Raw genomic sequence first — 26,364 nt, forward strand, 5'->3', positions numbered from 1 at the left:
ATTTCTAAACCTAAGGTTGAGGTTTTTTTAAAGATTTAAGATTTTTTTAGTGTTTGGACGAAGCCTAAGTGAAATTTAGGAGATTGAGAGCAATGTGGGTGAAAATTTATGCTCATTTAAGTGTTTAGGTGTCAAATAAAATTAATGGAGTGTATTAGAAGTGTTGGTTGTATTAGAGAGGAAATTTAGGTATAGTGGATACTAAAATTGAGGAAACTGAGGTTTAATTAGAGTTGTATTAATGATTAGTGTTTAATCTTATAAATTAAATATTGATCGGTGTCGTTAAGCAAGTGAGCTCTTATGGAGTAATCAAAATTGCCACGGCAATCATTTTGTGACAAAAGGGTTGCGGTAACCAAGTAATCTAAACTTATTATTTATATGTTTAGATGGTTGTGTGGAATTATGAAAACTACTATATTATTGTTTTAAATTAGTATATTATTAGTATGCAAAATGATTTAAATTTAAAAAGTTTATGTGAAGTGGACTATACATATATGTTTGCATATTTAGGGTTTTGAAAGAGATTTATGCTAAATCCTAGGCATATATAAATATACTCACAAAATTAAATGATTTGTTATAAAAATTGTTTGGGAATAATTTATATGTGTTTATTTGTGAAAATACTTAACCATAATCATTGTGAGAGGGTGATAGTTCACCCTAGAGTTATCAGGGGACATTATATATTGACATGGTAGAGGACTTGGTGTACAATCTTATTATTGTTTATAAATCCTAATACTATTTAAGATAGATTAGGCATATGATACACCGAGTATTCAAGAAAATGGAGAATTTATGATCCATAATGGGCGAAGGCATTCTTGGCAGAGGCTGCCTCTCATAATTGATAAGCTTGAGCTGGTCTAGTAATATGGATTTGGTTTTATAGAATTGTTAGCCTACACACGAATAATATATGAATTATTTGCTAACTTAAGATCATACAATAGCTTTGGGTTCTTTTGCATAAGAATTACATTGGTTTTGGCTTGGGATGATGTATTTGTAATAAAGTTGTTATTAGAGATTAAGATATTAGTACAAGTGACAGCATGGTAAAGTATGTATATGTATTGATGAAATACAGTATTGTTGGATATAGTTATGGTCAACCCTTTATATATGTGAAATAAGGGTTTTAAGGGCCAATATATGTTTGAGATATAATTGTTATTGTATGATTGTTCAATTAGGTTGAGTGTGATCTATTTGAGTCAGTTCAAATGGTCCCAGAGTTATTGGCACATGGTTGGGGGGCTTTGGGGACTCTTGTATGTGTTTTGAAAGGAAAAATGATAACTTTTAATTAAGGAATTGTTTGGTTGTGTACTAGTGCTAATAAGTGATTGGCTCTAAAACCTACGTGTGGACACTTGAATCGCTCAAATTGGACGTTAGATAGTGAAACAAAGCGCTCCAAAAATTAGTCCTAAAATGTTGTCAATATAGTAGTGTGTTGTTATAACAGCAGGGGTGCGCCATGGCGCACTACACCGCGAAAGGTCTCTCCTTTTTGAGCCATTAGTGGTAGTAAATGGTGCAATTTAGAAGGTGTCCAAATTGCCCTTCTTTATTCATCATATGACTTAATTTGTATTCCCATGCTTCCGTTACTTCCTTTCACTTGTTTTAAACTATGATTTGAGCTCAAACATTTTTTTAAAAAAAGGTTTCTTGGAATCCCTAATCTTTTAAACTTAATTTGTAAATCCTTGTGTTATGATAACTTTATATAAAGAATTAATTAATCTTAATTATTATAACGGTATTATGTGTTCGTGTTATGTATTCTGATAATGTCAAGGTGGACATTACACTTTAAACATAATTTACTTTCATATTGCTATTACAATAACACCATTATCACATCAACTAGTCAATTATATGTTTGAACACTTAATTGTGCTATATATACACATTTCAACTGCACACCTTCAAATTATAACCAAAATGAAATAATTTAACACTTCATATGTTTTGCACATATGATATTCATACCATTTAAACATTCATGTTTATCATTTTATTTACAAAAATATAAATCAATTAATAAATAACCATATAGGAAAGATTTCCTTCAATTGTTTCAAACCTTTAAGTGATTAAAAGTTTACCCCTCAAATAATTTACTTTCAAGCTTACTCTCAAGCTCAAATCGGTACACAAATTATTAATATACAATTAATTATGTCCAAACTCATCATTATCACCATTTACACAATTTAAGCTTCTAATTTCAATTCTATAAATTCTCCAAAATTCTCATTTCCAGTATCTAAAATTATCTATTAGATTTATTAACTTCCATCAATCCCAACTACCTTCATTGAATTCTTTTAGGGTCATTAATGTCACTCAACAACTTCTAAGACTCACATTTAATGCTACGGACATAAATAATGCTTGTTAACCAAAAACATGTAAACTCAAACTTTAAATGACTTCTATTAACTTCATTTGAGATTATTGGTTTAGACCCCTAATCTATATAGACTAAAAATTAATCCTCATCAATAAACTCTAACTTTAGAAAAAATGGGGTGGGAAGTTAAAAAAAAAGAGTTAGGGAACTTACTCTTAGGGATTGATAGTTTCAAAATATCTCTAGATCTTTTAAAATTAAAGCCTTAATAGAGCAATGGTAACCTTCTATGTTTTTTTACCCTTCATTTTCTAATTTTACAAGCCAATATAGGCCTTATTTTTGTAAAAATTTGGCCATGTGTTAAGGTGCAGGCTGGTTGTGCTGTAACATATGGCTTAAAATGAGCTATGTGCTGTGGTGCATGATGCCTATGTCATGGCATGTGGCATAGAGTGCCACAGCCATGCTTGTTATGACCATATGCTACGGCGGATGCTTTTTGCATAGAGGCAAATGGCACAGGGAAGCTTCCCCTCCCATTTTTGGCTTATTATGTCATGATGGACAATGTATATGCCGTAGCACGTGGCACATAGCCACATTTCATCATTTTCCTTCCTTTTTTGGGCCTATTTGGCTCAAACTTACTTCCGGACCCATTCCTTTTTTAGGCCTATTTGGCCTAACAACGATGATGACTGAGACTAGACTAAACCAATAGCAAAGACTGGGACCAAATGGCCAACTTCTATCAGGACAAGACCAACAACAACTATTAAGACAAGACGAACGACTTTCACTGGGATCGAACCTATGGCGACGATCAAGATAGGATAACCAACTTCCATCGGGATTGGACAAACAGTGATAACTGAGACAAGACAATTGACTTCCAACAGGAGCAAACTAATGGTGACAACCAGGACTTGACAGCCAAGTTTCACCTAGACCAAATCGATAGCATCAATTGGGGCTAGACAGCTAACTTTTATTTAGACTGAATAGCTAGTACTGACTAGAATTGAACGATCTCTTTTGACCTAGATTGGATTGTTAGTGCTGTTCATGATCAAATCATCAGTAGTTTGATTCAAATCGAAGTCGGTTGTCTTATCCTTATCATTGTGACAAGTCCAGTCACTATGGAAGTCAATAGTCCTATCCCAATCATCGTGTCGGTCTGGTCCTGGTGGAAGTCAGCTGTCCTATCTCAATCATCACCGTCAGTCCGGTCTCGATGAAAGTCGGCTGTCCCGTCTTGGTTGTCATTGTCGATCTTGTTTGATGGAAATTGGCCGTCTCATCCCTATCATCACCTTTGATCAGGTCTTGGTGAAAGTTAGCAGTCCCGTCTCGATCGTCGCCGTCGGTTCAATTCTAGTAGAAGTTGGTTGTCTCTTCTCAGTTGTCACTTAGGTTCGATCCTGGTAAAAGTTTGCCATCCCATCCCAATCATCGCCAATGCTACAATCTTAGTCAGTGTTGATAGTATGGTCCTGGTGGAAGTTGATCATTCAGACTGTTAACTTTGACTAGTAACGGACTATCAACATCATCTAAGTTTGTTTTATTTTATTTTTACCATAAGTTTCTTTTAAATTTAAATATAAAATATATTACTTTAAATCCAAACAAAACATTTTAATATTATAATTTAAAATTTTTTGTATCATTTAAATAAAGAATTTAAAATTTATAAATTTTAAATATGATTTTAAATTTAAATTCTTAACTTAAATCCACATAACCAAATGTAACTTAAATAACTTTCAATTTATCAAGTTAATTTTAAAAAAAATATATCCAAAATATAAATTTTATCATAACAATTTCCGTCAAATTGATTTTTATTAAACAAACTTGTCATAAATTGAGATGTCTAGCCAAAAAAAAAAACAAAACAAAACAAAACCAAACACGTAGAGCCATAGAGCGCAAAAACCGAAATATAAAATACTGAATGTAGCATGCAAGGTGAACAGCACAGCTCAAGATATGGAAAGGAAAGGGACAATGGGGAGGAGAAAAATAATTGAGGAGGGCAAAGCGATGATTGCTAGGGCGGGCGAAGAGTTGGGAATTGCGGAGCAAAGCAGAATATCCATGGAAGGGCGATACCGACGAGGCAGGCTAGTCTATATGTCGGGGGAAAAACCTTGGCCGGCCCCGCCAGGGAACTGGATATGAGGATTCCGAACTTGGTGTCCATTGCCCTCATATTCGTGCTCTTCCAAAACTCCTTCCCCCGGGCTGCGCCTCAATGCGCCCTCAATTTGAGCTCTTACCCCTACGTGGCTTACCAGGAGTGCGGTCGGGTGCAGGATCAGATTGATCGCTGGGACGGTTTCCCCTCCACCTTCTGCTGCCGCAATGCCCTCACCGTCTTCGCCCAGGCTTTGGCCCTGCGAGCCCGCTCTTCCCCCCAACAGGGCTCCCTCTTCATTTCCCACGCTGAATGGGTCGCCTGCACCGACGCCTTTCGTCTCCGGCACGGCGTGTCCCCCACTTCCTGCGGCTTCCCCGACTTGTACCTGGGCGCCTCCAAGTGCTCCTCCCTCACGCTCCAGGACCTTCAGGGCCAGCAGTTCTACCAGAGCACCCTCGACGAATGCGCCCACTTCGATCATCCCTCTCGAGATTCTTGTTCCAATTGCGTCACCGCCGTCCTCACTATCCGAGACTCTCTCTACAACCAATTCGTCGGCAGGCAGGACCTTCCCGTCGAAAGAGCCATTTGTGGTGTGGCGGCTCTTGTTTCCGTTGCTGCCGGCAAACCCGACGATCCTTCCATTCCGGACAAGTTCTTGCGTTGCTGGCCTCCTCCCCCAATTAACGGTACGGTAACACCCTGAGGCCCTCATCACATGTATTATATGTTGAATGTTCTCTCTTTCCCTCTCCTTCCCATTCATTAATCCGTTTTAAAAAATTGTTGCCAGATCACCCTGCAGGCTTCCTCAAATGTGAGTGAAATCAAACTCAAGATATTATATTTATATTATAGTTGATTCGTGAAAAGTGAAAACCGCTGGCTGACGGAGGTGTTGTTGGCGTGGTAGCTTTTTCGGCAGGGTTCCTCATAGCGCTGTCTGCGGTGATTGCGATGGCCTTGATGGCAATACTGGTGGGAAGTTTGTGGCAGAAGAAGCCTCGGAATGCGGCGGCGTTGAAAGAAATAACGATGTGGTCGGGCATGTACTGGTTCTCGAGAGCAGAGATAGAGAATGCCATAAACTACGGGAACGAGAGGAAGTGCTTGGGAAGGGGGAGTGCGGGACAGGTGTTCAAAGGGGTTCTGCCCAGCGGTCAAGTGGTGGCCATCAAGCACCTGAACAAAACCAACAGCTCTGATTCTTTCACTCGGGAAGTGGAGGGCCTCTCCAGGCTTCGCCATCCCAATCTGGTTTGCCTCTTTGGGTGTTGCATTGAAGATGGGGAGAGATATTTAGTGTATGAATACTGTGCAGAAGGCAATCTAGCGCAACATCTCTTGAGTATAATCTCTTCATATCTCCTATATATGATCTCTCTCTCTCTCTCTCTCTCTATATATATATATATATATGCTCACACACACATCTTGTTATTCATCATTTCATGAGTCACCATTACATACGTATGTATCGTGTGTGTGGGTGTGTGTTCAGGAAGAGACAGCCATTTGACGTGGGAGACAAGAGTTAGGATCTTACGGGACTGCTCCTTCGCTCTCAAATATCTGCACCATCATGTTGAGGGCTGCGTTGTCCATAGAGATATCAAGGTATAAAATTGTATATCCCGTGATTAATATATATATCTATGGAAAAAGAATAAACGTGAATATGAATGGGATGATATAATGGCACATATGGATTTGAAATTGTAGCTCACAAACATACTGTTGACTGAGAGTTTGCAAGCTAAACTGTCGGATTTTGGGTTGGCAAAGATGTTGGGGATGGAAGAGAGCCAAGTGTTCACGGATGTAAGGGGAACCGTAGGGTATATGGATCCAGAGTACATGAGCAATGCCAAGTTAACATGTGCCAGTGATATTTACAGTTTTGGAATAGTTGCCTTACAAATTCTATCGGGTCAGAAGGTGATAGAGTTAGATCTTGATGCCAGAGATCAACTCACTAGGAAGGTGGGTGCTACTGTTTATGTATTTCTTGCATTCCCATGCATGCATGCACGCACGCACCAAAAAACTTAAAGGGGGATTGCGCGCTAGGCCTGTAAATTTGTAAGTTGCAATTTTTTATAGGCGAGAGATGTGAGCATGGGGAAGCGGCCAACATCGGATTTTGAAGATCCAAGGCTAAAGGGACAAGTAAATGTGGCGGACTTTGAGGCCATCTTACATATTGCAGTTCTGTGTGTTGCCAAATCAAGCAAAGGCCGCCCAACCATTGAGGTTGTGTTCGAGGAATTGGATAAGGCCTATAAGAACACTCTTGCCCAATCGGTATTTGATTAATTATGCTTGTGTATATTTACTTCACTTCCATATGTGAGACATGACCCGTTATTTTTGTGTTTTGGATGAGTGGCAGAAAGCAACGCAGGATCGGAGTGGATCCGGAACATCCAACTCTACATCCTCCGATCGATTTGATTATTCCTTAACACAAAGGCATTAGCAACACGTTACTTGTACGCATATATATGTTGATGACCATCATCTTGTACATTAAATGCATATTTATTATACAGGATCCATCGAGATTGTGGGTAATTAACTGGTTGGGTGTACCCTTGTTTTGATTCCCTGTCCTGTTATTGATATTGATCTTTAATGATGACATTCTAATTGTAACAAAAATAATTTCGCAGTGCTGATGAGAATGCTGTTGTATCCTCTTGCAGCTGATTAAAATCTAAGTAGAAGGCTTGGATTATAAATTAGTTTTAGGAGACTGTGCGCGCGCGTGTGTGTGATATGTCACTTTTCACAAATGCGCGTTTTGCCGATCCTTGCTATAGTATAGCCACCCTAAAGCTATTCATGGAATGTGATTATACCTGGTAAATGCAGTCCTCAAGTTGACGACATTTTTTTAACCAACTCATCCACCGCACACGCTTTGACTCCACAACATCATGGGAAACAAGATGACTCATTCTAAGTGCAAAGGCTAGTTATTCATTGATAAGACGAAATGAAATGTCGTCATACTAACCCAAGAATTTGTGAAGTTTTATAGAACGAGTTCGAAAATTGGACAAATATATTTAAACCTGCCTGCATCAGAAAATTGTGCAAGCGGCAAAAACAATGATAAAGCTTGTCAAAGGATGATCAACAACCATAGCTCCAGAAAAGTTCCCCCTATTTATCACCAAATGGATTGAATTATTAACTAAGCCTTCTCTAAACTTGCTCCTTCAGATTATATGAAAATATGAGCTACAAAATTGGAGTTTTGTGACCTCGAAACTCATGTTGACGCTCTATTTTAAAAATGACAGGACAAAAGTCTTGATAGTTCAAACTTTTCAAACGGTAACCATGCATCGAAACTTATCTCGTCTCTGCAACTGGAGGAGCCATATCATGTGCAATAACAATGTTAGATATAGCATGTGCTTATATATATAGAGGAGATAAATTAAAGTGGTTACAGACAATTTTGATGGAGAATTAGCAGGCGAGAATATTATGCGGGAGAACCAGAGATTAAGTTGCTATCGAATGAGGGGGGTTTGGACCCGTGTTTCGTCAGTCTCGCGGGGCGCTTATGAGATGAAAGTGATGCACGAACGGCCAAAGCAGCCCGGAATAAATAAATAAAATTGAAAAAAAATAAAATGAAAGAGGTGCCGCGGAAGACGAGGGTGGCTATTCTCGGTAGGCAAAGGAAGTCGGGATTTGTAATCATACTTTAGCGCTAGAGGCGGTGAGTCGTTCCCTGTGGGGATCCTTGGGAGGCTGTTTGGCAGTATGGGCGTGCTGCAGCCGCTGGTGGGCCCCTTCCGTCGAGCCCCTGTCGCTGTCGCTGTAGTCGCCGCCGCCGTCGCTGCGAACGCTTTCCCCGCTGCTGATGAGCCCAAACGACATATCTCTCTGAGACATCGTGCTGCTCCCTCTCTCGTGCATTCCCTCTCCTCCACCTTCCTCCCACTCCGTGCTCATCTTCCTGCTTCTCGATGATTTTCTACTGCTCTTTCTGCTCGACACTTTCCCCCCACCCTTCTTGCTGCTCTTCTGCTTTAAATCTCTGGAGCTGCTTTTCTTCTTGTTTAAATTTCGCGATTTCTTGCTTGATGACACACTTCCCTCTTCCCAGCTCATGCTGCTTCTGCGGCTTGATTTCCGTCCCGTCCCGTCAGAATCCTCCCCCTCCCCCTCCCCCTCCCCCTCCCCCTCCTCCTCCTCCTCCTCTGAGCCGTCATCCTGTGGGGGCAAGGTGGCCGGCGACACCGATGCTGGAATTACCTCCGGCGGAACCATGGACAAGAAACTCAGAGCCATCACCACGTCGCTCATCAAAGGCCTCGCCCCTTCCTCCTCCTGGAGGCACATGGCCGCCACTGCTACCGCTTGATTTAGATCCTTTTCCGGGAAATGCTTCTTCAGCAGCGGATCTGCGATTTCCGGGAATTGTTTTGGATTTCTGAATAAGGGCTGTGCCTGCTCATTCATTGCACCAAATGCTAAATTAACAAAGCAGGAATTCAAGGGGACGAGTAGGTCTCAGGCGATAACATACCCATGAAACTAAATTTTGCTCCTCGTTGGGTTTGGTAGTATCAATGGCTCGTCGTCCGGTGATGAGCTCTAGCAGCACAACTCCAAAACCGTAGACATCTGATTTCAAGGTGAGGTGTCCGGTCCTTACGTACTCGGGAGCAGAGTAGCCATAAGTACCCATAACTCCGGGGGATATGATATTTGTCCTGTCTCCCCTGGAAAGCTTGTTGAGCCCAAAATCAGATAATTTGGGGTTAAGATCATCGTCCAGCAATATATTCGAGGATTTCAAGTCCCTGTAAACAACTGGGGGATTGGCCTTGTCGTGCAAATACTCCAGTCCTCTCGCTGCTCCCGACGCTATTTTCATTCTGTTGAACCAATCCAGTGGAGACTCGCCTTCCTCTGGCTCTGCCACAACGGCAATATATTATCACACGGCATGAAAAAATGAATCTGTTAATTTGATTTAACTATATCAGGTGGAGGGCGAGGGTACCAAAAAGACGATCGTATACAGAGCCCCCCGGCATGTACTCATACACCAGGAGACGTTGATCCCCATCGGCACAGTAACCAACTAGATTCACCAGGTTTTCATGGTTCAGGCGACTCAAAACTGCAACCTCTGTCAGAAAATCCTTGCTGCCATTCATCCCGTTTCGGTCCAATTGCTTCACAGCTACCACCTGCGGCACCCACCAGCATAGCAGAGGTGAGTAATATTGATATTGAATCCGTATCTCCTCTATTTCTTTACGAGAGCAGGGATGACCTTGCCGGTCGCCGGAATGGTGCCCTTGTACACTCTTCCGAATCCACCCTCACCCAACAGGCATTCCTGCCTGAAATTCTTGGTGGCGGTGGCCAGCTCGCGGAAAGTGAACGCTTGCGCTTGAATATTTGGGCTCTGACCTTGGTTTCCATTATCTGCCTCCTCAACAACGGCACCATGATGATTATGAGACTCTTGTTATTTCAATCTTTATTATTATTATTATTATTTAAAAAAAAAAAAACAAATAAACCAATCGGTTCAATGCTATAGTTGGACAGGAATTGTGGAGCAAGTGCGTTGGATTCAAATGACAGCCATATGGTGGGATCCTGAATTAACATATAATTAAGATGCAGAAAGGAATGTACCCAGCGGTTTTGAAGCGACATGATGATCCTGGGGTGCGGATTCAAGGTCTCCCCCGCCAAGGTTTTTCTTACTTTTCTGGGAGGTGAAACACGAGAAACAATTCATAGTGAAAGCGGTGCAAACATCTAAGGCGAGAGAAAATTGAAGAAAAAAGAAAGGTAGGGAGAAACAGAAAAGAAGAGAGGAGAAAAGAAAGGGAGTTAAAGAAAGGGGAGGGGCGAAGGGTCCCCCAAAAAAGATTGAAGGACCCTGCGAGTGAGGGAAGAAGAAGCTATGGGGAAGAAGGGACAAGAGGGCGAAGAAAAGAGGAGGAAGCCATGTCGCATGTTTGAGGAGGCAAAACAAAATGAGTGAGCGATGGTTAACATTGGGAACAAGTCTCAGAGGGATCCAGCGACAAAGGTGGGGAGACATCACCGCTCCTTTCAATTTCCTCCTTGTTTTTCTCATTTCTCCTGCCTTCTCGTACGTATCATTTTGGAAGTTATCAGTGGGCAGGCGCATGAACTAGGAGCTTTGGCCAGCTACTGCTATTGCCATATGCACGTGCCTGCTCGCGCGTTCATGCTAAAAGAACACGTGGAGAACCAAAGGCTGGACTGGACACACGAAGAAAGGGGCAATAAACACGTCGAAAAGAATATCTTTCCAGTGCCAGAGAGGCGCCCGGGCAGAATTAACAAATGTTACTGCATTGAGTTTTGAGTTGGACACACAGAAAGGGGTTCGCAGGAGGAGTCAAAAGGTGTGGGAAAAAGTCAATTTGGAAGGTCAGGCGTAGACTTAAGCGTTAAGCTTCCTTGCGTATAAGCGGCGCTCCCCGCAACAATGAGCAGAAGCAGAACCCGAGATCGACGCTGTCATGGCTCTCCCCGAAGCTTGCATTGCCCACGTCCTTTCCTTCACTTCCCCCCGCGATGCCTGCAGGCTCTCCTGTGTTTCTTCCTCCTTCCGTTCTGCCGCCGACTCCGACGCCCTCTGGGATTCCTTCCTCCCTCCCGACTGCCTCTCCCTCCTTTCCCGTTCTTCCTCTCCTCCCCCCTTCTCTTCTAAGAAGCATCTCTATCTCTCTCTCTCCCGCTATCCCCTCCTCATCGACGACGGTCTCAAGGTATTCCATCCCCCTTCTTTTCTCTTCTTTTTTCTTCTGCTCTCTTGATTCACACTTCCCCTTCCAATTTTAGTGCCGTCCTGTTTCCTCTTTTACTCCAATTCTGTCTCATGCCTCTTTGTCTTGGTTTATATTCAGAGCTTTTGGGTGGATAAATTTTGTGGGGCGAAATGTTTCATGCTATCCCCGAGAAGTCTCTCTATTGTCTGGGGATGCACTCCCAGGTATTGGAGGTGGACTTCGGTGCCCGATGGCAGGTAAGTCAATAGAACGCTGTCGCGTGTTGCTATTCTGTTTGTTTGTTGCCGAGTAACCCGATTCCTGCAGGTTTGAGGAGGTCGCCGAACTTTTTTGCGTGTGTTGGCTGGAAATGCGAGGGCGGATCAGCACGCGCATGCTGTCTTCTTCAACCCTGTACGCCGCTTACCTCGTGTTTAACCTAACTGCCAGTGCCTATGGATTCGAATGCCAACCGGTGGAGGTCTCCGTCGGCATTGCCGGGAACGATGGTGACGCTCGCAAGCGAGCAGTCTATTTAGATCCAAAAGGAGCGCAGAGGACACAACAACAGATCGTTCCCAGGCGTGCCGGCACGCGTATCCTGGGAGATGAGGCGCGCTCGCCCAATCCTGCAGAGAATCTTGATCTGCAGTATCCAAACAAGAGAGCGGATGGATGGTTCGAGATCGAATTGGGAGACTTCTTCAACGAAGGAATAGGTGACAAGGAGCTGGAAATGGCTGTTTGTGAGGTCCGGGGGGGCAACTGGAAGAGCGGCCTCGTCATTCAAGGATTCGAAATTAGGCCCAAACTCCATAAGTCAGCACCTTCGCCGTGACCTTCCTTACGAGTTGCTCGCTAATTTCACGAGTTCATATTTCCGCGGTTGTTTCTAAGTTTTTTGGTTCCTCAAATCGGGTTAAACTGCTTGCTCTCATGTACGGATCTTGTGATCTGTGTCTTTATTTAAAAAACTTTTATTTTTACTTGAAACCGTGAATGCTGTCAGTGCCAATAAGGTTACGTTTGGTTATTGAAAATAAATGGAATGAAGTAGATTAAAAAATTAACACAAAAATAAGCTAAAGCATCATTCTTCTTTAAGCATAATAAAATTTATTATTATATCTTATAAATGTAAGAATCATCACACCCTTTAAAAATTTTATAAATTATAATTCTCAACTTTATAAATTAAATTATTATATTCCTTTATAAATGCAATTCACTATTCATTTTAATTTTTTATTTTTACTTTTATTTTTTCAATTCATTTCATTCTATTTTATTTAGTAACCAAATGTGATCTAAATATTTCTCTTGCATTGTCTGACTTAAGTCATTTTTAGCCTTGAAACTTGAAAGTGGAAAAGACTAGATCAAATCAATTGAAATAAGATCAGAGCGCTCTTTCTTCATGTAACAAGCTCAGACTGCTCAAAAAGCTTACTTGTCTAAAACATTTAAAATACTCTTCTTATCTTTTTTATAAATTATTTCTATCAATCTTATCAATACCCATGCAAAAAAAAAAACATAAGGAATAAAAGTATATAAAATTTTAAATATACCCTTATATAACAAATATAAAAAGTAATGTCATACTATTTTTTCTCTTTTGAAGGGTAATGTTGAAAATACTTTTTACATATTACATAAAAAGCTACATTTTGATTTATAAATGAGACCAAATACACTTTCTAGATTGTGACTTATAAATAGGACTGGAATGAGTGCTTATCAAAAATCAAATAAAATTAACAAAGCATTTAAAATACTTGTATCAAAGGAGTTCCGTGAAAGTATTGGCATGATAGATTACGTTATGGCATAACTGAGAGTGGAATGGTTGGTTCCTTAACATGTTGGTTTTTGTGGTTAAGGCAGTAAATAAAATAATTGTGGACAATCTTGTTGACTTATCTCTTGAGGGCATGGTCGAAGAAATTAGAGTTCCTTAATTTAGATTGCAACATTAGGATTGATTAATATTGATGTGTGCCAAACTACCAATTAGCTTGTTAAGAAAAGGGCTTGATGTTCCATTTCTACCAAACCTCTGATGTTAATGGAGTTGTATAATGTCACGACAATGTTGGAATAGGGCTTTTATCCTTTAGGCCCATTATTCCTTTTTCTCCTAGGGTTTTTAGATCATCATCATCTTAGTTAGATGTATCTATCTCTCCCTATATATGTATCGAGCAATTCTGTTGTTGAATGAGAATAAGCAATTATGCACTGTATTCTCTCATGGTATCAAAGCAATTCATTTATATTGTGCAAAGCAGTGGTCTTTAGTTAACTTAGGGTTTTTGTCATCAGTGATAAGGTCCTTTAGTCATTATTAACACTGGGGGAGGCCCTAGAACAAGGAGCGAGACTGGGGGAGGAGGTCCATAGGGTGCAATTATTCTTGTTTTGTCTTGAGGATATAGTTTTGCATATGATTCCTTCTCTTAGGCTATTGTAACCCATTGTTTAAACGAGAACAATTATTTATAATGGTTCAGAAACATTCTCATGAAAATACCTCACCTGGAACCCCAAGCAGCCAACGATTGCTAATACTTAATATGAAACATGGTGTGTCGAGAATAATTTGGTGATGGCTTGTTCACTCAATGATATCTAAGATTAGTGAGACCTATTTACTCTCTAATTCTTCTCGAGAAATTCAAGAGTCAACCAAGCACACACCTATTATCTCAAAGAAAACACAGCAACTATTTTTTCAAGTGAAAATGATGCTTCATAATCTCACACGAGGGAAGAGAACTACTACTCTCTACTATGGTGCTTTCATCCAACTCTAGCAACAGATCAATCGATATAAAGGCCACCAATAGTTCTGCCATACAAACGAGGTTTATTTTTGCCAAGTGGTCGATCATGAACATTGCTATGATTTCTTGCTTAGGTTGAGTAATACTTTTAAAAATGTTTAAGGACAAATTATAAGCATGAAGTTCATCTAATAGATGCCTTCGATATGATTAAGTATGAGGAAAGTCATAAAGAACTTGTTCAAAACTCTTCATCTACTCTTTCTATTCTTCCCTTCTCTAGTTCAAAGGCTTCGGCCATGATGGCACATGGAAACCAGGTGGAGAGCGAAAAGGGAAGAAGCATCTTAAATATGATCATTGATAAATATGATCATTGTGAAAAAAATGGTCACACTAAGGAATCATGTTGGGAAATTCATGGGAAGCCAACCCATTTAAAGCAATGATCTAAAGGTGATAAGAAGGGCTTCATGGCAAGTAACTCTAACAGTGATAGGTTAAATAATGAAGACCTCACTGTCCTATGAAGAATTCTAGATAAATATTCTCAAGAAAGACCAAATGAGAAAACTCCCTCTATTACCTTAGCTCAAACAGGCACTAAACTTGTCATTGCTCTAAGTATTGTTGCTTGGATAAATAATATTTAGGTAATTGATTATGTAGCTATGGATCATATCACTAGGTTTTGAGAATTAATTTCTAATTTTTGCCCTTATTCTAAATATACCCGTGTTCAAGTTGCAAATAATACCTATGTCAAGGTTATAGATAGGCACGGTCATTATTTCTTCCAATATAATCTTCATAAATGTTTTATATGTTCCTGACATACAATGTAGCTTGTTGTCTATGAAATGTATAGGTCCAGTTAAATTGCCTTGTTATTTTTAACTAATTTAGGTGTGTTTTTCAAGACATGGCTTTAAGGAAGACGATTGGCAATGTTAAGGAATATAATGGGATGTATTATCTTGAAGGTAACTCCACCAATAAAGACTACATGGCTACTTCAAGTTCTTGTTTTCCTATTATGTCTTATGAAGACTTTATGTTATGGCATTTTAGGTTAGGTAATCCAAGTTTTGATTATTTGGAAATTTTGTTTCCTGATTCTATGAAAAAAATGAATTTTGATTTTCATTGTGATATTTGCCAATTTGCTAAATAAACTCATGCCTCTTATCCTTCAATTCATATTCCTTCCAAATTTCTCTTATTCACAGTAATGTTTAGGGTCCATTTACAGTTGCAACTAACCCAAAAGCAAGTTAGTTTGTTACTTTTATATATCACCATACCTACTTTTTAAAAATTTTCACACTTTTGTTCAAACTCAATTTCAAATCTTTATCAAAGTTCTTTAGAGTATCTTAACTCAAACTTTCAAAGCTTCCTTATTGAAAAAGGGATACACCATCAAAAATCTTGTGTAACCACCCCTAACAAAATGGGGTGGCAAAAAAGAAAAATAAACACCTTCTGGAGGTGGTGAGGGCTCTTTTACTAGAAAATAATATTGTTAATATTTTTTAAGGGATGTTGTTCTCATTCCTACATATCTTATTAATGTATGCCTTCAAAAGTCTTACAATTACAATCACCTATAGGGAATTTTTTAGCCTTTTTTTCCTAGTTCTCACCTTATTAACTCTCTTCCTACTTCTTCGGGTGAAACATTGGCTTCTTAGTCCGTTAAATGGATTTTCTTAGGATACTCTTCCACAAAGAAGGGGTATAAATGTTATTCTCCAATCACTCAAAAAATTTATGTTACTTTCCATGTTTGGCTTGTAGAAACTTTTTTCGTTCTATTATAAATTACTCATTCAAGGGAAGAGTGATATTGAATGGTTAATATGTGACAACTCACCTAGCCACTAGATTAGTAACCCAACTATTGAATCTCAAACACTATTAGGTGTTTATATTTCTAAACTTGAACCTATTCCACATGTTATAGTGCATGACTTGCTTGAATCTAAACAAGTTATAACACCAGAATGTTCCCTTAATTGCCCTACTAGACCTGAATCTAAGTCAAAACAACCATGAACCATCGCCTACAACCATCCAAGACCATAATTTAGAATCTAATGTGAATGAATTAAGGGAGAATCATCCTATACAGCAAGTGCAAAGAGAAAATCCCATTATTTTTCCAAGGAAAAGCCATTATTCACAACCTAAAACCAATCCTGAAGATCTCCAATAGCCTATTGCTTTAAGAAAAGGCAAAAGGAGCTGTACTCAACATTCTATTAGCAGGTATGTCTTTTTCAATTTAAGGCTTTGATTTCAAGTATTAATAGTAAAGATATTCCTAATATTTTTGATAAGGCTATGACTGATCCTAAATGGAGATTAGCTATTGAAGAAGAGCTGAAGGCCTTGAGTAAGAATCAAACATGGGAGGTTGTTAACTTAACTCCAAGAAATTCTATTGTGGGGAAAAAAATGATTTTTACCAATATATATATAAGGGTTAAATGCATTTTTGCCCCCTGTAGTTTCCTTCGAAAAGCATTGGGCACCCTATATTAAAAAGTAGTGTATTTTTTCTCGTGAAGCATTTTTCAACGGGGCGAAAATTTCCCTCCATTAAATTTTTACTCCTCTAAAAAATGATCAAAGTGCCTAGCGCTTTCCAAAGAAAAGTATAAGGGCAAAAATACATTTTAACCCCTTAAAATATGCAAATAAAAATGAGATCTTATAAAATGTTATAATTCTTCTCAAGTCCTTAAGGACCTTTCAAACATTAATGATTTTTATGAAATAACTAAAATACCTCAATTTTAAAATAAAATAAATAAATATTAATGACTACTTTAGTTAAGCAATAATTACTTTTTTTTAATAATGACTAAAATGAAACAACCAATCACAACTCTCCTTATGTAAATTTTTGATTCATTGAAGTCCAAGTGTTGTAAATATCCGTGACTACTTTAATTTAAACAATAACTACTTTTCTTCTGAAAATGGTTAAAATAGAACAAACAATTATAATTTCTTTTCTACAAATAAGTGCAAAGTGAAAGTTATAATTGCTTATTTCACTCTAGTCTTTCAAAAGAAAAGTAATCAATGCTTAAATTGAAGTAGTCAATAATACTTACTTGTGAATTAAGATGCATTTTTGCCCATGTATTTTCCTTCAAGTAGCACTGGGTACCCTATACTAATAAATGAGGCATTTTTTTCCTAAATCATTTTTCAAAGGAGTAAAAATCCCCTTATATTAGTGATCCACTTATCAGTACAGGCTATCCGGTGCTCCTCGAAGGAAAGTATAAAAGCAAAAATACACTTTAACCCAAAATGTAATCCGATTAGGAGTGTTAACAGATATAAGGGGAGATTGGTTGCTAGAGAATTCATACAAACATATGGTATTGGTTACCAAGAGACATTTGCACCTGTTGCTAAAGTTTAATAATATAAATGTGCTACTTTCTCTTGCAACGAGCTTAAATTGACCTTTGCATTAATTAGATGTCAAAAATACCTTATTAAATGGTGGCTTGAAAGAGGAAGTATACATGGAAGTCCCTTAAGGTTTATAAGGTCCTAAGAATGTGAATAAAGTTTAAAAGCTCCAAAAATCCATATATGGGCTAAAATAATTCCCACGAGTGTGGTTTGAAAGGTCTACATGTGCTATTAAGGGATTTGGTTGTAGACATTGTCAAGCTAATCATACTCTATTTCTTAAACATTATGGCCCAAAAATAACTATGTTGATTATTTATGTGGATGATATAGACTTAAAAGCTAATGATCCTGAAGAAATTGCAAAGTTGAAAGGAAAATTGGCTATAGAATTTGACGTGAGATACTTAGAAGCATGAAATATGTCCTCAAGATGGAGATAGCTTGATCTCCTAAGGGTAATTAATATATCATTATGAAAGTATACACTTGACTTACTCAAGGAGATTGGAATGCTAGGGGCTAGGCCTGCAATCACTCCAATGGAGCTTAATCGCATATTGGAAGTAAAACCATATGGAAACGTTGTTAGCAAAGGTACCAAAAGTTGATGGGAAAGCTAATTTACTTATTGCACACAAGGTCAGATATCTATTTTGTAGCGGGAATTGTCAATCAATTTACAAGTAATCCCCAAATAGAACACATAGAAGCAATGTATCAAAGTCTTAGATATCTTAAGACAACACCTAGAAAAGGTTTATTTTTCTTAGAGTGACAAGAAGGGTATAGAAATTTATACATATGCAACCAAGAAGACAACTAGCATAAAAGAACAGAAAAATGTGAAAATAAATACATATGCTGATTGGGTAGGTGCAATTAATGATAGACAATCCACAACTGGGTACTGCACTTTTGTTTGGGCAACCTATTGCTTTGGAGGAGTAAGAAACAATCAATAGTATTAAGTTATCTAAAATTAGAATACAAGGCCTTGTCTCACAGAATTTGTAAGGGTATGTGGATTGTACAGTTATTGCAAGAACTTGGGATACCAATGAATACTCCAATCAAGATATGGTGTGATAGCATGGCTATATTCAAGATTGCTAATAATACTATCCAACATAATCACACAAAACATGTTGAGATAGACCTACACTTCATCAAAAAGAAGATAAAAAATAAAGCCATACATCTCATCCAAAAGATAAGTATACATCTCATCCAAAAGCTAAGTAGCTGATGTGATGATGAAGCTTCTTGTTAGAACTTAGTTTGAAAATTTTGTGAGCAAGCTAAAAAAAAAAACGATGTCTATTCACCAACTTAAAGAGGGAGTGTTAAAGTATCCTTTAAGCTCGTTACCCCTTTTTCTCCTAGGGTTTTTAAATTATCATCATCTTAGTCAGCTTTATCTTTTAGGATTCAGATTAGCATGGATTTTATGCGATTGCATCAAACTCTCTCCCCCTCTCGTATGTATGGAATGTTGAATAAGCAACAACACACTCAATATTCTCTCAGAAAACTACGGCCTTCTTATTCCAAAATCAAAAAAATATTGATCTTAAAAAAAAAAATTAGTGCAGAGAATAGCACATCAACTCCGCCTCCATGAGAAGCGCTCAGACCATTCAACCATCCACCAGAACAGCGTTTCATGAAATGGCGGGGGGATTCAATAATTCAATGGGGCTCATCATGTGCAGCTCACATTTCGTTTTCCCACAACCTTGTCATGGCCAAATTCTTTCAGCTAGTAAGCAAGGATTTCTGCCTGGCTTCTAAACGTGCCTAGGGAAGACTAGAGAGCAAAGTTGCCGCAATTCAAGACGGGAGAGAAAAACGAAGGTTGATGAACTTCGATGAGGCTTTGGATTGTATAATCTCGTAGACTCTCGACTTTTCCCCCCTTCAAAATCATTACGGTGGTACTGGTTCTTTTTATATCTAGGACACATTTTGTATATGCTACAAGCCTACATAGCATGCAGAGAGAGGGGAGAATCCCATTAAACCCCGTCGCACTGAGCCAACGTGTTCTGTCTAAGGCAATGGAGGAAACAAAAACAGGAATCCGCAAACTTTGCCATTTCCCTCGTCTACGAACTGCATTGCGTCCTCCCATTCAACTGAATAAATTAGAAGAGGCTAATAAATAACTTACTGACACCACAACCAACAATTTCAAAGGCCACGTTATTAAGATTTAAGAACATCGACTATAGCCATCATTGGTGCAAACACTCAACTACACACACACTTTAAAGTATAACAGAACAATTATCTCACGCATGCACACATGCACTGCGATATCTAGAAGACAGCAAGATGGAGATAGACTTCTGTGAGTGCAAGGGAAAGCAATGTTACGACAATACGAGTCTATATCTCAGAAAGGTAATGACAAACAGGCCAAAGGCAGATCCAGATATCTGAGCACTACCTATTCCTCCTCTTCCGCCTCCTCCAGCCAGTTAACAAAGGGTTCCAGGGCCTTCACGAAGGTTTGCCTGCAGCATGGGGATTCGACAATAAGCAACTTCATGCAATACCCAATGAAAATTTGGTAAATAAAACACACCAAAAAAACATTTAAAAAAAAAAAAGAGCGAACTGTCTCTCCACAATTGCATACCTCCCCTTGGTGTTTGTTCCTCTCCGGAACCAATGAAGAATGGTATCTTCTGCCAGCACATCTTGGTCATAAAGAGACCTAATAATCTCAGGAAAGAGCTTCATCAGTTTAGCATCCTCATAGCATTGCATCTGTACTTTGTACATCAGTTCCAGCTCAAGTTTCCCACTGGTGCAGAAAGTATTCAACAGTTCCGCCCAAGTTTTTACCTTAATCATCAACATAGCACTGTCATCAACAAGTTCAACAAAGCAAAAATATTTTACATTTAACATACTGAGCCATCAAGCATTCCACTGATTCACATTTATTTTTGCACACCCATCACACAACAACCATTAAAACAACTCTAAAGACAGCAGCAAGTATTTCCAAGTTACACAGTCAAAACTTCACGGTATTCAGCTAGGTCTGCACACCATCATAGATTTAGGTCCTATAATAGACAGTGGAAACGGACCACCCATCAAAGCATCAAGGACCATTCCAAAATGGTAAGAGCAAATGCTGTTTACCCAATAAATCCGGTCACAGCATGACAGCAACATGTATTAAGAGGACTCAGAATATGGAACAAGAAGGCTGCATGTCCAAATGCTTTTTTGCTCCAAACAAGAAAGCAAATTAGATCTGTCTAACTAACAAATAAGGTCCTAAGAAAACACACCAAACAAGCACAGTAAATGTACGCATCACACCTGACGCAGGGCTGCATTTGCATTCTGTTGCTGATTTTTCCCTGACCACTGAACAGCATCCATTAAGACATCCCACAGAACCCTCACGATTTCTATGTCTGGTAACTTAGCATCTCTAACCCGCAGCTTCACAGTTTCAATGACTTCAGAAATATCAGTTTCCTCTGTTATCTGGGTTGTCAGAGCAGATTTCATCTCCTTAAGTTTCACCTCAAAGATTTTCTTCTCATTATACTCCACCAAGGCTGCCAGTCCTTCCTTGCTAAGAAGTTAAAAATTAATAGACATAAGTTTCTTCTTGGTTGACGATATGATATATTAAAAGAAAAACAATATCAAAACCACCACCAAACAAGAGTACACCGACTACATGCCACAGTACTCTGATGTCAAAACCAACTGACTGATTAACGTCAATCATACCTCCTCCCAACATAGTTTATAGAGAGAAAGATAAGGAAATCCCCATTTAGATGCCCCGTCAGTTTCTTTTCACTGTCATCTAACAAAAAATGTTTTTTTATGTATCTGTCAACATTTTTTTAGTTTCCCACAGATATCCTCCTATTGACAGCAATCCTGCTCAAAGTACTGTCGGTAGTTGTGAACATTAATTACTACTTTTCCAATTATACCCTCGTAATACACTAAATTCAAGTTATCAGCAAAAGAGACAATTATGAAAGAATGGGTGAAACAAATCAAGGGCATATTAGATAATTTAAAAGGAATTGTCATGATGTTAATTGCATTTCTTAATTTGCGCTAAACCTTAATCAACAGGATAAGAAGCAAAGAGAGAAATCAATTAACAACCGCTAGGTTAATGCTAACTTGCTAAGCAATTGAACAAAGGAGATGAGAAATAATACAAGCAAACGCTTTAACCATCAAAAATTGGTATTCCTGTTCTAACTTATGATTCCCGCCACCCATTCAGTTCCATCCCAAAAAGTTCAACAAGACCCAAGGACAACTATTTTTCCTTTTGTTAACATATACTTCAGGAATTAAGGTATTGTTTGGATTGGTAGATTTGGATTTGAAATTTGGATTTAAAATCTCCCCTGATTCCACCTGGTTTAGGGAAAGTTTATACCTTGCTCCTTGCTGTATATAAATTACAGAGTTTTGGAGTACCATCATCCTTGTAACTTGCTAAACATCTTAAACTTTGAACTAAATAAAGCCTTCCAGACACAAGACCATAATCATAACATTCTTAAGAACACAATGCCATGACTTGTTTGATGAATCAATAGCCATGGTAAAAGAGAAAATGACAATTTAACTTTATGGATCCAACTAAAGACATGCTGGGATACCAGCAGTCTAAGACAGAAAAACAAACAGAGAGAGAGTTAAGGATCAAACCCATAACTAAAGTGTCACAAAAATCACATGCTAACAAATTACACAAAGACGAATATTATTGGCACTAGCTTTTGAAGTCAAACTGGGGGTAAAGGTGAAAAATGATATTCAAGTAAAACCAAGTAATCAGCCATGATAATTCACAGGCATTTCCTAAGATTGTCTATAAAGACATGTTGGAGTCACTAATAAGTAAATCTTACTTGAAATGATCGGCGAAAGCATCATTAGATCTTTTTGCAGGGGGGAAGAAGTCCAATAGATTGTCCTCCACTTTTCCCCGCTTCAGAATTGATATGAGATCATCAAGGCTGTTGTCAACCAGATACTCCTTAAAGAAGTCAGTTATAAATGATAGAACTAACCCTTTGGCCACAAGATTATCTTTGAGAAGTGGCTGGAACACAGTTTCTGGTGGGAGACCAGATAGCTTTTGGGAGAATGCAAGTGCTGTGAAGATTGCCAACTTTTTCCTTTCATTTTCCTCAAAAAGTTCCAAGGACTGCAAAAATTTTCGCATGACATTTTCAAGATTCTTGATAAGAAAAGGCTTCCGGCGCAGAATCTTCTGTATGTAGATTACAGAAGGTGATATGACTTCACGCTTTGGCTCACACTCAATTATAGAATAAGGATGGCGCTCCCCCTCATCAGGCTTGGTAGTTCCAGGTTGTGTACGCCCCCCGGTGAAAACAACCTGTGGTAATGCAACAGATAGGTACATCATATAGGCATGAATCAGAAACAACTAAGAATAACAAACTAGGATAGTCAAACAGGCTAAGAATAGTGCTGTAACTTGTAATAGATCTGAAATCTGCAGCAAATTTCAACTTGCTACAAGACATTAATTTTCTGGCAGAAAGCAATTGCAAGGTTCTCATTTGGCATGTAGAATATAATAAAATTTAGGGATAAACATAACTTTTGATCCCTATACTTTACTTGTATTTTGCTTTTGGTCCCTATAGGTGTTTTAGTTCCCTACACTTTTGTTTTTTATTATTTTCAGTCCCTTTATGAGCAAAGTATAGGAACCTTGAAAAGACTCAAAACAATGAAAAACAAAAGTGTAGAGATCTAAAACACTGGAAAAAAAATATAGAAACCAAAAGCAAAATGCGAGTAAAGTACAAGAACCAAAAGATATGTTTACCCTAAAATTTAAAGCAAAAGAAAAAAGGAACAAAAAATGGAATGATGAAATTGATTTTGTAGATAACAAATATTTATGTCCCGGAATAAAAAACAAGTAACAGAAAGTCACTGGCAGATCTCAAAATCATTTAGAGGGCTCACAGAAATCGAAAACAAATAAAGCTTTTTAGGGGGGGTTAAAATTTCCTTAGCATAAATCAAAAAAAGGCACAAGAGAATTCAAATTTTCAAACTAAAATAATATGACTAATTTTCTTGCAGATGAATAAGTGAGGATTAAGGAAGCAAAATTTTAAATTCAACGTCTGCCTAATTTATCAAGTTTTGCAACTCTGATCAGCATAATAGTTGTTTAGTAGTACCACAACAGTAAAACGAGAAAATTTAAAGCAAAATGGCTCATCGACGCTGAATTAGCAAACAAGCATTACTCTAGTCATTTATGTTAATAAAGCGTTTAGGCAAACCAAGCTCTTACTTTAAATCATCCAAGCATCACTTTTGTCATTTGTGTTAACATGCATATAAGAGAGTTGTAATCTAAAAACAGATTGACAATAGAAGTATTAATGATGACATGGACCTCAGACAAACTGTAGGCTATAGCCACTCAGAACAACAAAGTCAGAATAATAGATAACAGTACAACAATAATAAATTGCATGACATAACACCCAGAATCTTAATAGAGCAGAAGTCATCTGAGGAACGCACACTATCACTGTACTGCCATGATGCTTTGTATCAAATTTCTAATAATCTCCACAATCAAATCCAGAATTAAAAAGAAAAATTCCAGATGGGATATCTATAATCTATTATTCAAAAAAAAATATTTTTTTAAACTTATACTGTTTCACAGAGCTTGCCTCAAAAAAGGTGTCACCGTATCTTGAGAAGTTAAGGTCTGAGGACTCAATGCTCTTAGCAACAAGTTCCTGTAAACAAAAATCACTTAATCAGCGTGAGTTAAAAAAGAAAAAACAATATGTACATGCAGCATGGCACGTCCACAAAAATGTTCAAATATAGGCTAGCATTTAAAATTGTATGCCATACTACCAGATCACCAGCATTATCCAAGTAAATCTGGACCACTGCATCCGAAAATGCTGCAGGGTCCAGTGGCGCTGCAATATTCCGTTTGCGGGTCTTAATCCGCGTACCACTGAAAATTGTAACAAACAGTACAAAAGACAAAAGATTCAGTAAAGACATTGCATCCGCCAGAAATTAAATTTAAGTTAGATTTCGTTGGTGATTGACCAGGTCAGCAACAAAAATCAAAACAAATCGTGAGCTGAACAGTAACAACAACCAGATCATACTGATCATTAACTTGATGATCTGGGTATGTACATGTAACATAAAATTTACCTCATATAAGTTTGCCAAAATGCAAAAAGGAAAATTGATAAACAGGTAAATCAGTAAACATGGTTGTATATACACGGTATCCTCAAACAATTGGTGTCGCTTCCAAAAATTGGTTTCATCTACTCAAAATTCAGAGTAAATAACTAGGAAAAATAATTAAACCCCAGTTACAGACGTTTCAAGACCTAAAAAATGTAGGACTTACGATATGTGAACATAGAAGGAATAGAATAGACTCGATAGAAAAATATTCAAAAACAGAAAGAACAGAACGAAGCAGTTGTGGAAAACAAGACTTACCCAAGAGTGGGTCTCTCCTTCGAGCTGCAACAAGAACAATCAAGATTAGCCAAGTGAGAAGCAAGTATAACATTATGCACTCAACGTCAAGAAGCCATCGTCCACTACCAATAGAAGGGGGGAAAACACTTCCAAGATCCGAAAAAAATGTTCCCCGGAACCGAATGATGTTCCAATCATACGAAAATTATTCAAGAGAAAGTTAACGTCGTTTAAGAACTCGAGTGAAAATCCATAAATCAAATTATAAAATCGAAGAAAATCGAACGCTTGTTCCCCCATGAAAATTAATCAAGCAAGAGAAAAAAGGTGAGGAAAAATAATTCCCCGACCTGCATACCAAAAACCATAGTTCTTTCCACAAAGATGCCAATTAATTTTAGGTGGAATGGACCCACAAAGTATTGCCTAGAGAAAGGGCGGATCAGGTTGCGAAGACCTGTAAAATCCTTACGAAGGAGCTTGCGTTGGCCGGTATTAAAAAAGACCTAGGACAAAAGCCTACCCAAAGAAATTCACCGGAGCGAATATAAAAATAGACCCATTGAGAGAAGATACGTATCCAGATCATTTAACAAGGGGAAAAAAGAGAAAGAAAATCCGTACTTGATCAAGAAGAGAATTAGAATACGGTTGGGTTCTGAGGACGGCGAAACAGATCACATAAAGGCTACTTTTTATATCAGTAAGACAGGAAAAACGAAACCTAATCAAAAAGATGAAAAAAAAAAAATAGAGGGGGGCGAGGGAAGATACCTCATAAACCAAGATGAAAATGGATCGGAAGGTCGGTGAGTCTGAGAGACCCTGCGCTTGATTGGGAATTGGGGTGGGGTGAACGACGAGGAAAAAGAACAGAGGGGATCCAGGCTGCGTGCTCTGACGGTGATATTTATTCGAGAGGATTAACGAGTATCCTCTCTCTTCGTTCAAACAAAAAAAAAAGGAGTATCCTCTCTCAAAGTTTTATGGAATGAAAAACAAAGGCGATCGACTCAGGATTTTGTTATTGGGCCAACAAAAACTCGTTCTATGTGAGGATAAAAAAAGGACTACAAAATGAAAAGCATTGGGCTTTTAAAAAACCAAGCATTGGGCTATGATTCTTTTTGATGAGGGCTGATGTAGAAGAACCCCGGAGCCCGGAGCTGGAGAGAACCTGCTCACTAGAAAAGCCAAGGTAAAAAACAAAAAAAAAAAAAGTACCCTTTTTATCTCAAATTATAGAACGCTTTAAAAAAAATTCATCCTAAATATAAAATTTTTGGATAGATT

At 38.3% G+C, this 26,364-nt stretch overlaps 4 protein-coding genes across 6 annotated transcripts; 2 read left to right on the plus strand and 2 right to left on the minus strand.

The window, feature by feature from the left end:
- Positions 1–4,321: 4,321 nt before the first annotated feature.
- LOC129308818 (probable receptor-like protein kinase At5g18500) lies at positions 4,322–7,132 on the plus strand. Of its 2 annotated transcripts, XM_054950211.1 has the most exons (7): positions 4,322–5,215; positions 5,320–5,343; positions 5,440–5,874; positions 6,028–6,143; positions 6,249–6,509; positions 6,630–6,830; positions 6,919–7,132. In XM_054950211.1, the coding sequence occupies exons 1-7, from the start codon at positions 4,564–4,566 to the stop codon at positions 7,003–7,005; spliced, it is 1,776 nt and encodes a 591-aa protein (XP_054806186.1). In that variant the 5' UTR covers positions 4,322–4,563; the 3' UTR covers positions 7,006–7,132. The 2 variants fall into 2 exon arrangements, with proteins under 2 accessions (XP_054806186.1, XP_054806193.1); XM_054950218.1 differs by lacking the exon at positions 6,249–6,509.
- An 803-nt stretch (positions 7,133–7,935) lies between these two features.
- LOC129308805 (probable serine/threonine-protein kinase PBL25) lies at positions 7,936–10,707 on the minus strand. Of its 2 annotated transcripts, none has more exons than XM_054950204.1 (5): positions 10,203–10,707; positions 9,832–9,986; positions 9,556–9,745; positions 9,076–9,461; positions 7,936–8,996 (listed from the first exon to the last, which is right to left on the minus strand). In XM_054950204.1, exons 1-5 carry the CDS (start codon positions 10,705–10,707, stop codon positions 8,241–8,243), a joined length of 1,992 nt encoding a protein of 663 aa, XP_054806179.1. In that variant the 3' UTR covers positions 7,936–8,240. The 2 variants fall into 2 exon arrangements, with proteins under 2 accessions (XP_054806179.1, XP_054806172.1); XM_054950197.1 differs by having other exon boundaries at positions 9,076–9,467.
- A 352-nt stretch (positions 10,708–11,059) lies between these two features.
- Positions 11,060–12,307, plus strand: LOC129308835 (F-box protein At2g02240-like). The gene is made up of 3 exons (XM_054950223.1): positions 11,060–11,314; positions 11,453–11,571; positions 11,642–12,307. The coding sequence occupies exons 1-3, from the start codon at positions 11,066–11,068 to the stop codon at positions 12,150–12,152; spliced, it is 879 nt and encodes a 292-aa protein (XP_054806198.1). The 5' UTR covers positions 11,060–11,065; the 3' UTR covers positions 12,153–12,307.
- A 7,417-nt stretch (positions 12,308–19,724) lies between these two features.
- Positions 19,725–26,010, minus strand: LOC129313910 (uncharacterized). The gene is made up of 8 exons (XM_054957306.1): positions 25,846–26,010; positions 25,090–25,113; positions 24,475–24,580; positions 24,282–24,350; positions 22,458–22,951; positions 20,881–21,142; positions 20,183–20,391; positions 19,725–20,057 (listed from the first exon to the last, which is right to left on the minus strand). Exons 1-8 carry the CDS (start codon positions 25,848–25,850, stop codon positions 19,991–19,993), a joined length of 1,236 nt encoding a protein of 411 aa, XP_054813281.1. The 5' UTR covers positions 25,851–26,010; the 3' UTR covers positions 19,725–19,990.
- Positions 26,011–26,364: the final 354 nt, after the last annotated feature.

The sequence above is a fragment of the Prosopis cineraria genome, unplaced genomic scaffold (genome assembly GCF_029017545.1).
Source record: "Prosopis cineraria cultivar Desert tree isolate PC_DT_omini unplaced genomic scaffold, ASM2901754v1 PC1, whole genome shotgun sequence".
In the NCBI taxonomy this organism is placed as follows: domain Eukaryota; kingdom Viridiplantae; phylum Streptophyta; class Magnoliopsida; order Fabales; family Fabaceae; genus Prosopis; species Prosopis cineraria.